This window comes from Oryza sativa, chromosome 12 (genome assembly GCF_034140825.1).
Source record: "Oryza sativa Japonica Group chromosome 12, ASM3414082v1".
NCBI lineage: Eukaryota > Viridiplantae > Streptophyta > Magnoliopsida > Poales > Poaceae > Oryza > Oryza sativa.
Window position 1 is genome coordinate 25,701,609 of NC_089046.1, and position 12,291 is coordinate 25,713,899.

At 48.0% G+C, this 12,291-nt stretch overlaps 2 protein-coding genes across 2 annotated transcripts; both read right to left on the reverse strand.

Moving 5' to 3' along the window:
• Window positions 1-4,869: 4,869 nt before the first annotated feature.
• Window positions 4,870-7,228, reverse strand: LOC4352690 (uncharacterized). Its single transcript, XM_026022277.2, has 3 exons — window positions 6,024-7,228; window positions 5,799-5,945; window positions 4,870-5,479 (listed from the first exon to the last, which is right to left on the reverse strand). Exons 1-3 carry the CDS (start codon window positions 7,086-7,088, stop codon window positions 5,111-5,113), a joined length of 1,581 nt encoding a protein of 526 aa, XP_025878062.1. The 5' UTR covers window positions 7,089-7,228; the 3' UTR covers window positions 4,870-5,110.
• A 1,490-nt stretch (window positions 7,229-8,718) lies between these two features.
• LOC107277160 (uncharacterized) lies at window positions 8,719-11,589 on the reverse strand. Its single transcript, XM_066306132.1, has 5 exons — window positions 11,511-11,589; window positions 10,876-11,345; window positions 9,811-10,836; window positions 9,506-9,652; window positions 8,719-9,240 (listed from the first exon to the last, which is right to left on the reverse strand). Exons 1-5 carry the CDS (start codon window positions 11,587-11,589, stop codon window positions 8,896-8,898), a joined length of 2,067 nt encoding a protein of 688 aa, XP_066162229.1. The 3' UTR covers window positions 8,719-8,895.
• Window positions 11,590-12,291: the final 702 nt, after the last annotated feature.

Here is a 12,291-nt window from a genome sequence, read left to right on the forward strand (position 1 = left end):
TTCCTTTAGACCAAAAATCCAATAATCTTAGAAATTCAATATCTTCCCAACCGTAATTCCGTTTGACTCCGTTCAACTTCTAAAATTTCCCAAATCTCGAGATCTATATAGTGGCACGCTTAAAGGTCTTTAATAGGGCTTTATTTTCGCCGTTTGTTGAGTTGTCCCGTTTCGCGTGTAGTTTCGGAGCCCGAAGACCCGCAGTGCGAGGATTTCGAGGATCAAGCTCCAGATCTCGAGCAAGGCAAGCCACCTTTGAACATCTTGAGCCTATATTTGAAATTTAATTGTATTGCTTGCGAAATATTATGCATTGATAGGATCACACTTAATCTGTTGTCCCGTCTGCAAGGCAGATTGGCAGACCTACCTAATTTGTTGCATTTGATCCTTCCTTTGTTAATTGTTATACCATGTCCCCTTGTAAAAACCCAGTTGCACCTCGATATTCGTGCACTCTGTGCGAGTATCGACGGTCGCCTTCAAACTTAAAATCTGAGAAACAACTTGGGTAAAACTGGAGTTTTACAAAAGACTTGGAAAACCCGACACCTGGGTCGGTGCTTGCGAACTAAATGAATTTCCAAAACCGCGGACCGGGGAACGTACCGGGTGTACGGTTTCCCGCTCTCGCACTTAAGGACCGATTCCTTGGAATTTCATCCAAACATAAGACAAGTACGACCACATGGGTAGAATGGGACACCCCTGGCTGAGTAACTAGCTTATCAGGGGAGCCTTGATGCCGAGAGACATGTGGATTCGCCGGGGTGGTGTCGGGGAGGACCCCTGGGCTTCCTGGCACAGTATGGTCTGGGACCTAACCTGTTGTTGGTCTGGGACCCCTCTCGTCGGCATATGGTAAACCTGTATCGGCTTTCGAAATGCCTTGTCATGAAAGCTTGGAGGTCTCCCGACGTGGCTGATCCCCACGGGCTGGGTGATCCGGGTTAGTAATGTCGTGTGGGTAAAGTGTACCCCCTCTGCAGAGGTTAACAAACTATTCGAACAGCCGTGCCCACGGTCATGGGCGGATGTGAGGTAATTCCTAGCGTAGTTTTGTCTGACTACTGCTTGTGAAATTGCTGTTGTGAAACTGGGTTCGATGTTTGAAAAATCAGCAGCTGACGGGATCAGCTAGGCCCGGGTGGCCGTTTGAAAAGTTGTTGGCCCGGGTGGCCGTTTGAAAAGCTGTTGGCCGGGTGCCAACCCTGTTTCAAGATCTAAAGACTGATACATTGCACATACTCCGACCGGACGAGACGCACTGTCTCATCCGTGTCGTTTGAGAAGCACTCACTTAGACTTTTTAGAAAAGAGTTCAAACAAAATCAATTACGAAAACAACAGCCTTTCCTTGAAGCCTGCATTAAACACTTATTTCCCCTGGCTTGCTGAGTACTCCCGTACTCACCCTTGCTCTATATAAATAATCCCCCCCAGTTGCTGAAGAAGATGAAGTGGATCCTGCTGACGAGGAGTTCTTCCAGGAGCAAGTCGGCTACGATGAGTTTTAGGGTTTCGGCCTAGTTCCCAAGTCGCGCCTGTGATGATTGGTCCAAGTCCTGGCTTCCGCTTTCCTTTTGTAATGCAGTTGTGAGCTCGGGATCTGTCCGCAGCCCAACATGACTGTACTTCTACTCTATAATAAAGAGACCTCTGTTGCTGTGATATTCTGTCTCCCTGTGATACCAGCACTGTTTCCTGGGACTGGTATCGATTAACAGGTTAATTTGGAGCGTCACGGGCTAGTTCCGGTCGGGACTAGTTCGGGGCGTGACAGTGGGTTATTGTAGCACTTATGGCTAATCATGAACTAATTAGGCTCAAAAGATTCGTCTCGCGATTTCCCCACAAACTATGCAATTAGTTTTTTAATCTATATTTAATGTTGTATGCATGTGTCTAAAGATTCGATGAAATGTTCTTGGGAAAAATTTTGGGGTAACTAAACCAGGCCTTACTTCATCGTCAGTGTAAGAGCTAAAATCATCTTGTTCGGTAGCCCCATCTGAATGAAAAAAAAATATGGGCTCCTTGCTACTGTTGCATGCATGCAAAATAAGTAGTAGCTAGTTTTTTTTTCTTTTTTTCTCATTACTGTAAATATTTTTTTCCTAAACTACTTATCCGATTATGATCCAATCGTACGATTGAATTTGTTGCAATTAAATATTTAAAATAATATATCACATAATTATATTTTTGATAAAATAAAAATATATGTTTCAGACCGTTAAAACTAGAGGTGGGCACAATTAGACCGAACCGAAAAACCGAACCGAAAAGATCAAGACCGAGACCGAGAAATTTGGTTAGTAGTTCGGTCTCAGCCATCAAAAGACCGAATTTATTTCAGGTCTTTCGGTCATTAGGCTCGGTTAACCGAATTAACCGAGATAACCGAATTGTGACCTAATAGACCTATGAGGCCCAATAAGCCCAGTAACATAAACCCTAATCCCACCCTATCTCCCACTGCCTACCTCACGCGTCACGCCCCTCACTCCCTCCTCAGCGCCGCATTCCTCCCCATCCATCGTGCGTTCACGCTCACCGCCGCTTGGCCTCCGCCTCCACCGCCCCGCCTCCGCCCTCCGCCTCTAGCCTCCACCGCGTCGACGCTGCCTCCGGCCAGGACGCCTCCGCCTCGGCGCCGCCCTTTCACCTGTCATGGCGGAAGAGATCGTGCTCCCTCCGGTGACCCTGCTGCACCGGAGACCTAGATGGCTGAGGAGGCCGGTCGGGGATGAAAGCGACGGTGGGAGATCGACGGGATCTGGAGCTTTAGGTGGAATTGTGGAGATCGACGGGATCCAAGTCATGGCAAGATCGATTTGCTTTGATTTGCTTCTTTTTTTTCCTGAATCATGCTCTAGCGGCATCATATTGTAGTTCTTCATCTGAGTTGCTTCGATTCATTGATCTTGTATGGAATAATTTTTTTTGTGATTATTTTTTTTTTGCTGTTTAAACCACTGTTATGGTTAGTTCGGTCTATGACCGAGACCGAACCGAACTAACCGAAGACCGAAGTGCTCGGTCCTAAGTTTTCTTGAAGACCGATCGGTCTTGTGATTCGGAAGACCGAGATTTTCGAAAGACCGAGGAACCGAACCGAATTTTTCGGTTAGACCACATGCCCACCCCTAGTTAAAACTTAATGTTTCCTATGTGATAACGACATGTTTTAAAGTATGTATTCACTATGTTTCACAAAAATTATTTAGCTACTTGCCCTACTCTCTCTCTCTCATCACTATCCATGCATGCATGCGTGGATTTAGCAACCTTCAAAATAATTTTTATCTTAAACTACTTTTCTAATCTACAATCCAATAACACCGTTGTATTTGTTGTAACTAAATCTTCACAATATGATATCGCATGTTTATGTTCTGATGAAAAAAATGTATGTTTCAGTTCGTTAATACTCAATGTTTCATATGTGATAGCAACATGTTTCAACGTGTGTCTTCACTGTGTTGCAAAAAAAATCAAATGTTTCAATGATTGATTTGTTTATCATGTATAATTTAATGCTTTACTGGTGGTCAACTGAAACATTTGTCTGACCGATTTTTTTAAGGGTGTGTTTAGTTCTTTGTGTGTAAAGTTTTTGAATTATACGGATACACATTTAAAGTATTAAACGTAGATTAATAACAAAATAAATTACAGATTCCGCCTGTAAACCGCGAGACGAATTTATTAAGCCTAATTAATCCGTCATTAGCAAATGTTTACTGTAGCATCACATTGTCAAATCATAACGTAATTAGACTCAGAAGATTCGTCTTGCAATTTACATGCAAACTGTGCAATTGGTTTTTTTCCACATTTAATGCCCCATGCATGTGTCCAAACATTTGATTTAATGTTTTTGACCAAATATTTTTTAGATCTAAACAAGGCCTAAGAGGATCGGACGTCTGATTTGAAGGTACCTTCGTGTAAGAGGTGGCGCTGCTTGCCAGTTCTTGCTAGCTGATCCATCCTAATCCATTTCCAATGGGGGCAAAGGCCCGCGCAGATTGCTTCTCCTCAATTTAATGTTCCAAAAAGTGTCTATGGCCCTATTTAGATTTCAACTTTTTTCTTTAAACTTCTAACTTTTCCGTCACATCGAACTTACCTACACACAAACTTCTAACTTTTATGTCACATCGTTCCAATTTATTCAAACTTCCAATTTTGGCGTTAAACTAAACACAGCCTATTTCGATATATTTCTGCCAGTTCATATGTCAAAAAAAATTGCAAGTGTCAGGCCATGTTCAGTGGTAAGGCTCACAGAAAAAATTGACGCTCACAGAACCACCCTAAAATTCTCTCTCTCTCTCGATGTCGACAAAACAGAGCACAGAACAACACCTAACCTTATGCTGCTGGTCGTACGCAAGTTCCAGAATTATCAGCTGCAACAAAGGATACACGATCGTTTCTGACGGCATCATTTGGAGTGAGCAGCTCGAAAATCCGGAGAGACAAGTTGATCGAGCTGATCCATGGTGAGCTCGGGGTTGCTTCTTGTTGAGTATTCCATCCTTAACCGTGTCCCAGCTCGAGCTTCGTCGAGGATGGCTTTGATAAGAGCAAGTTCACGCTTGCCCCCTCTGAAACCTCTAAGGCCATGGAAGAAATTGTTCCCTTTATAGATGTGTTCATCCGTCGCTTTGAGGAGCCCTTCTGCTACTGTAACCTCATCGTCTCTCTGCAATGCAGCACACCACAACTCAAATCAGAAAAGCAGAATGTAGAGTTCCACACACATTACTGCAGAAATTCAGAATTCAGACCACAACTCAATCAGAATTTTAGAATTTTCTGATTGAGTTGTGTTGTGCCCTATTGCAGAGATGCTAAGATACTGTACATTTTTACTGCTATCAAGATTTGACTTTGCTCAATACTAACATATTGTTCAGACTGAGAGAGGGCATCATCATTCACTGCATTGATGCTCAGAGCATCATTCACTCACTTAGCAGAATATCAGTTATAGCATCATTTGACTAGCAACACCTGAAGAAATTGAGAAGAGCCACCCTAAAATTCTCTCTCTCTCTCTCTCTCCCCGAAGCAGAGCACAGACAGAACAACACCTGACCTAGCCTTGCGCTGCTAGTCGTACGCAACTTCCGGAAGCATCGGCTGCAACAAAGGACACAAGATTGCCTCTGATGGCACCATTTAGAGTGTGCAGCTTGAAATTCTGGAGAGACAAGTCGAGCTGATTCAGGGTGAGCTGGGGGACGCTGCTTGTCGAGTATTGTATCATTAACTGTCTCAGGACACTAGCTTTGTCGAGCATGGCTTTCATCAGAGCAACTTCACACTTGCCTCCTCTGAAATCTTCAAGATATATCCACCTCAGGTGATAGTTGAAACTCTCAAGGCCATCGAAGAAATTGTTCCCGTCATAGTGTGCATCGTTCCACTGGAGGAGCCCTTCTGCTTGTGTAACGTCATCGCATCTCTGCAATAGGGCACAACACGACTCAATCAGAAAATCAAAACGCATAGTACAAATTAGTGCAGAGCCATTGACAGCAAATATAGAATTCAGACCACAACTCGATCAGAATAATCAGAATCCACGCATATCACTAATTAGCAGCAAATTCAGAATTCAGACCACAACTCAGTCAGAAAAAATCAAAATGCACACACTTTTGTACAGAGGAATTGACAGCGAATTCAGAATTCAGACATATCAGTGCAGAGCAATTAATAAGCAGCAAATTCAGAATTATGCAACAATTTATTGGATAGGATTGGCTGTTCATTAGCATTACCATGATATCCAGTGATTTTACGCGTGGGAAACTCTTCAGGATCTGCTCCATCAAGCGGGGCAACCTGACGTCCATCTCTGTGTAGTTCACCCGTAAGCAGAGATGCCTGACAGAACGGATCTGTGGAGGCGGCTCCATCATCCCAATCTGCACGCGCACGATCAGAGATTCAGAATTGGTGTCAACCAAATGAGCAGGCAGGTTGATCGATCGATTTTATCATACCTGAATCGCTAAGCCTTGGATCACCAAGACGGTGTTGAAGATGTCAAGGGAGAGGATTCTTCGCAACCTGGGCGCGGCACCGATGCGGATCCTGGATGGCTTCGTATCGCTCATGTAGAGATTCCGGAATCGGGCGGCGCCGTCCACGGCGACCGTGCCCACCTGGTTGTCGAACAAGACCAGAGACCGGAGGCGCGTGGCGCCGGCGACGGCGAAAGTTCGCCCCATGCCGCCGTGGATTGCCAGCTTCCGAATCGGTGATTCGGGGTGGAGGACTCGGTCGATCATGCCGTGGCCCTCGATGCAGCCGTACAGCCCGAGGGCGCGGAGCTCGACGAGGGCCGCGATGTGGTAGGCTTCCACGGTGAAGAAGAAGACGTGGAGTCCCAGGTGGCTGGCGCCACAGTTGAGGATGGCTTGAGGAAGTTCGGGGTGCTCTGGTATGGCGAGGTTGGCGAGCATGAGCACACGAGCACCGCCGCGCTGGAGCTCGGCGCACCAGCGGACGAGGTGATCGAGGCTCCACCGCGTGGTCTCTACTCGCAAGCAGTACACGCGGCCGATCTCGTGACCGGCGTTCTGGATGATGCCTTCGTCTTCGTAGATCTCGTCGTCGCTGGTCACGGCCTCATCGGCATCGCCGCCGCCCACGAGCGCTCCTTCACCTTGGCCTCCCCCTCCGCCGCCGCCACCTTGTACGGGTAGGAGCTGGACGCCCTCGCCGACGTGGTGGTGGAGGACGTTGGTGATTGCGTTGGCGACGTTGGCGGCGGGGATCGGTGGGGTGGTGAACTGGCGGTCGTGGAGATACAGCGGCCGGGCGCGCCAGATGTGGAGCCAGCGCGGGGAGAAGAGGTAGCCGAGGCGGAACAGGTCGACGACGGGGAGGCGGTCGAGGACGCGGGAGACGGCGGCGTCCGGGAGCCCCCGCCAGTCGGCGTGCGGCTGGTTGACGACGGTGACGGGAGGCGGCGCGAGGACGACGCGCGGAGTGGCCAGGGTGCGCGTCCCGGGCGGCAGAGGGTAGATGGACAGGTCGCTGGCGACGATGCTCTCGTGGTCCATCCTCTCCGGCCACCGGGCTCGCTCCGGCGACTTGGCTGGTGGTCGGCGACGGCCTCTCCACGCGGCGGAGGAGGAGGCGTATGGCGCAAGCTGCCGCCTCTCCGCGGTTTCAAATTTTGATCTCGCTATCGGCTACGGCTAGGAATGTAGCCGCGGGGTTGGATATTTATAGAGAGGAGTTTGCGCTTTAGATTTTTCTGGTCAATCTAGTACGCACGTTACTGATCGGACGGTTTGTATCCAGTTTTGGAGTGGATCCGCGGCTTCTTCTGTATATACGGAAAAGCCAAAGCATTCTTCTGGAGAAAAATCGCTTCTTAGTAAATCTCCGGCGCACAATGTTGATCGGACGGACTAAGATTAGCCACCGGAGAGAGAACACCGGCGCTTCGATCGGCGTGAACTTGGTGGCTGAAGAACACCGTCAGCGGCAGCGCAAGAGGTGGCGCTCGCCGTCGACATGATCCTCCAACGCTGGAGAAAAGTGAAATGCAGAGTTTCTCAACAGCATGAGCAATCTCATTGGGAGATGAGATTTCTCTGCAACTCGTATACTGAAGTGCCACAAGACTTTACACGGTTGACAGTTCCACATCACAATTCACAAGACGGTAAACAACACTAGTTAGTAGTTATGTTGATTGTTAATTAAGCAAAAAAAAAAAGAAAAAAGTTCAAATATTCCTTCCTCAATTCAAGGCTCCAAAACAATTAATAGTGGTATAATATTTCTGACAGTTAAGTTCATACATTATATGATTATGTAAGTGCCAGGCCAATCTTACAAAAATTGTAAGATTAATGGTGGTCTGGTAAGGTAAACCATCACAGCCTATACAAAAATTGTAAGAGCCCGCAGTACATGTTCGTTCAGATAGATACATGTAATTATATTTCAGAAACTCTCAACACATCAGTAGGAGGCGACACTGGTAGCGTGGACAATCTGGAAGGAAAGGAACAATCGGGTCTTCAACCAGAAGAGCGGACCTTGGATGGAGATAGCCAGGGCTATGATGGGGGAAGCGGACCTCTGACGGATGGCTAGATCAGCCATACCAACCATGACAGTTCCTTCGTTTGTTCTTGGGTCGCCAAATCATTTAGGAGATTAGGCTTATGCTTTTCTTTTCCCCTCTCCTGTACCATGTCGCATTCTTTTTATTTTTCAGGCCCACTCTGTAAATACATTTATTCCTCTTAATACAAAAATGTGCGTCTCGCATATTAAAAAAAAAACATCAGTAGGAGAAAATGAACGACATAGACAGACATTGACACATGCATAACAAATCAATACGCACCATGATCAACAAATCTACATGTATAGTTTAGAGCCTAACTTTAGGCCCAATCCATACACATGTAGAAGCTTGACAGGTCAGTGGAGAACCAGAACGTTCTTTTTGCACCAGGTACAATTGCACCCAAGTATATGCATGTCACTTAGTTGTATAAAAATCTAGCCGCAGTCAAATAATTTTCCGGTTTGTCTAGCATCATGATCAACAAATATACATGTACACTACAGACTACAGTTGTTTAGCATCTAAGAAAAATAATTCACTTTTATGTTGATCAAATTTTCCGGTAAAAGCAAAGCACAAACAGCATGCTCATCTCATCAAGATATTGTATCTACTTTTACTGCTATCAAGATTTGGATTTGTTCAAATGCAGACTCAAAGAGAGCATCATTCACAATTCGCTCATTTGACAAGCTAGACAAACTGAAGAAAAGAGCCCAGCCTAAAATCTCTCTGACAGTAGTACAACAGCGCAGAACAACACCCTGGAGTAGCCTTCTTCAAGTTCCATCCAAACTTAGAAGAACGGACACATGTCGATCTCTGACAGCATGATTTGGAGTGGTCATTCTGAAATGTTGCATAGCCCGCCTTAGCTGGTTAACTATGTTGTCGGTATTGCTGCCTGGTGGGGGTACCATTCTGAAAATTGTCCCGGCTCGAGCTTCGTCGAGGATGGCTTTGCCCAGAGCAAGTTCATACTTGCCCCCTCGGAAAGTTGTAAGATATATCCACCTCAGGTGATGGCTGAAACAACCAAGGTCACGGAAGAAATTGTTCCCTTGATAGATGTGTTCACCATCAGCTTTGAGGAGCCCTTCTTCTGGTGTAACCTCATCGTCTCTCTGCAGCAAAGGCACACACGCACACCTCAATCAGAATTCAGACATGATAATTCTGCAAGTCACGCACAATTCAAACAGAATTCAGACATATTATATATTACCATTGAACTACAGAGACAGTTGATAGTAATTCTGCAGCAAAGGCACGCACGCACAACCCAATCAGAAATCAGAATTCAGACATAGTCTAATACTGATGCAGAGCAAATAACAGCAAATTTCAGGACAATGAAACGATTGATTGTTTGGATTGGTTGTTTATTACCATGATCTCCAGTTTCTCTAAGCATGGGAAACACTTCAGAATCTGCTCTATCTCACGGGGCACTCTGTGACCCATATCTGTGTAGTTCACCCGTAAGCCGAGAATCCTGACAGAACGCATCTTTGGAGGACGCTGCACCATCCCAGCCTGCGCATGATCAGAGTATAGAATTGTTAATTAGCCAATTTGGATTTGGATTTGAGTTAATCGGATGAGCAGCATGCAGGGGTCTGAATTTGATCGATCGATTTGCATGCAGATGCAGTGCACACGGACACGATTCGATTTGATCGATTTGATCATACCTGAATCACAATGCCCTTGATCACGAAGACGGTGTTGAAGAGATCGAGAGAGCCGATGCTTCGCAGGCTGGGCGCGTCACCGATGAAGATCCTGGATGGCCTCGTCGGTGGTAACAGGTGCAGGTCCCGGAATTGGAGGGCGTCGTTCACGATGACCGTGCCCTGCACCACGTTGTTGAACATCCACAGAGACCGGAGGCGCGTGGTCTGGACGACGACGTCTCCCAGATGGTTGAAGTCGATCGTCAGCACCCGGATTTCCGATTCGGGGCGGAGTGCTCGCGTGATCATGCCGCTGCAGCCGTACACCCCGAGGACGCGGAGGTTGACGAGGGGGTCGATGTGGTCGGCCTCCACGGTGAAGAAGAAGACGTGGAGTCCCTTGAGGCTTGTGCCGCAATCGAGGATGCCCTGGGGGAGGTCGGGGAACCCTTCCATGGTGAGGTTGGTGAGGGTGACCTCACGAACACGGCCGCGCTGGAGCGCGGCGCACCAGCGGTGGAGCTGGTCGGCGCGCCACCGCGTGGTCTCCACTCGGAAGCTGTAGACGCGGCCGATCTCGTAACCACCATCTGGGATGTCGTCGTGGCCGTAGAGGTCGTCGTCGCTGATGACGCCGTCGTCGGCGCCTATGCCTCCAGGGAATCGGAGGCGGCAGCGGCCGGCGGCGCCTTCGCCGTCAGAATCGTCGACGACTCGGACTCCACCGCCTTGATCTGCTGCCTCGTGTTCTAGTTCGACGGCGACCCCGGGTCCAGAATCGTCGACGACTCCGGCGTCTTGAACTGCTGCCTCGTCTTCGGCGTCGTCGGGGCCCCCGTCATGATCATCGCTATCATCGTCGTCATCCTCTCTCCATGGGTGGACGACGACGCCCAGGTCGTGGCCATCCGCGCCAACTACCTCGTTGCCTCCACCTCCATCTCCGTCGTCGTCGTCGTCGTCGTCGTCGTCGTCGTCGTCGTCTTCATCGTCGTCGTCGTCGTCGTCGTCGTCATCGTCGTCGTCGTCGTCGTCGCTCCCGCTCTCTCCTTATACGCCTACGAACTGGACGCCGTCGCCTACGTGGAGCTCGAGAACGTTGGCTATGGCGTCGGCGACGTCGGCTGCGGCGATCCGAGGAGACACGAACTGGCGGTCGTGGAGATACAGCGGCTCGGCGCGCCAGATGTCGAGCCAGCGCGGGGAGAAGAGGTAGCCGAGGCGGAACAGGTCGACGACGGGGAGGTGGACGAGCACCCTGGCGACGACGTCGTCGGGTAGCCCCCGCCACCCGGCGTGCGGGACGTCGCCGACGGGCGGCGCGAGGACGGCGGCCGGAGTGGCATGCGTCACCGTCGCCCGCGGTGGCTTCATTCTCGCCACGGCGGAGGCGACGACTCTCGCGCGGGCCTCTTCCATTCCTCTCCGGCGAGTCACGGCGGAGGCGTGTGGAGCAAGCTGCCTCGGTGCCTCCTCGTCCTCCTCTCTCTCTCTCTCTGCGGTTTCAAATTTCGATATTGCTGGGGTTGGATATTCATACAGAGAGTTTTTCTCTGTTTTTTTTTTTGTCAATCTGGTGCGCACGTTAGTGATCGGACGGTCTGGGTCCAATTCCGAATAGGAAGAAAAAAAAATCTGCAGCTTCTTCTGGAAATACAGAATAAAACTAATCGGTTAGTAGCAAATCTACGGCGCACAATGTTGATCGGACGACTCACCGAGCGCCACCTCACAGTCACTTCGCCGTGGACTTGGCAAGTTGGCGTCAGCAGAAAAGCCATCGACAGGTGTCTCCATTCTCAATTATCTCATCAGCAGATGAGATTTTTGTCGATAAGATTTCTGCAATTCATATCATACTGTAATGCCACAAACACATTTTCCACAAGACTTGCACATCACTAGATAGTAGACAACTCATGGTTTTGTTAAGCAAAATGAATAAAAAAATCCATTTATTATTCTTCCTCAATTTAAGGTTCCAAAAGTGACAATGCAATCTATTGTCAGTTCTTATTCAGTGGTCAGGCACACAAAAATTGTAAGAGAGTTCAGGACATGTTTGCTCAGACAGCAGAATAGAATACACATCATGGAGCAACAGAGTAGAATACAACAGCATAAGCATAGTATAGACTTGTTCCATTTCATTCAATAACCATCTCACTGCAGCCAAATATTTTGACGGTTCATAAAATAGGTTTTATTTGATCCCCTGAGACTGTCCCTTTGCCAGGATCAGCCAACCAGAATTGCTCCATCAGTCGGCTGCTGCTTCCATAGAATAGTAGTGTCTCGTACATCACCAGAAACCAAAGAGATCATCAGTGATTTGAGAAGCAAAATTGAAACATACAGATGTGGAATCAAGATATCAGGATAATTTCTGTACATCCATTTCATCCAGCAAAATTGGGAAAGAGGGGCAGAGCCCTCCCATTTCATTAATGAAATGAGCAAAAGCCAGAGGTTCATACAATCCCGAATACATCCATTTCA

What these genes read in the sequence shown, in the direction of transcription:
- LOC4352690 (XM_026022277.2), bottom strand. Translation starts at nt 7,088, where the DNA reads ATGGACCACGAGAGCATCGTCGCCAGCGACCTGTCCATCTACCCTCTG. An exon ending in TCCAAGGCTTAGCGATTCAG is followed by an intron (nt 5,946 to 6,023) that starts GTATGATAAAAT and finishes GTGCGCGTGCAG; the next exon opens with ATTGGGATGATGGAGCCGCC. An exon ending in TAAAATCACTGGATATCATG is followed by an intron (nt 5,480 to 5,798) that starts GTAATGCTAATG and finishes GCCCTATTGCAG; the next exon opens with AGATGCGATGACGTTACACA.
- LOC107277160 (XM_066306132.1), bottom strand. Translation starts at nt 11,589, where the DNA reads ATGGAGACACCTGTCGATGGCTTTTCTGCTGACGCCAACTTGCCAAGT. An exon ending in CCAACGTTCTCGAGCTCCAC is followed by an intron (nt 10,837 to 10,875) that starts GTAGGCGACGGC and finishes GTATAAGGAGAG; the next exon opens with AGCGGGAGCGACGACGACGA. An exon ending in TAGAGAAACTGGAGATCATG is followed by an intron (nt 9,241 to 9,505) that starts GTAATAAACAAC and finishes CCTTTGCTGCAG; the next exon opens with AGAGACGATGAGGTTACACC.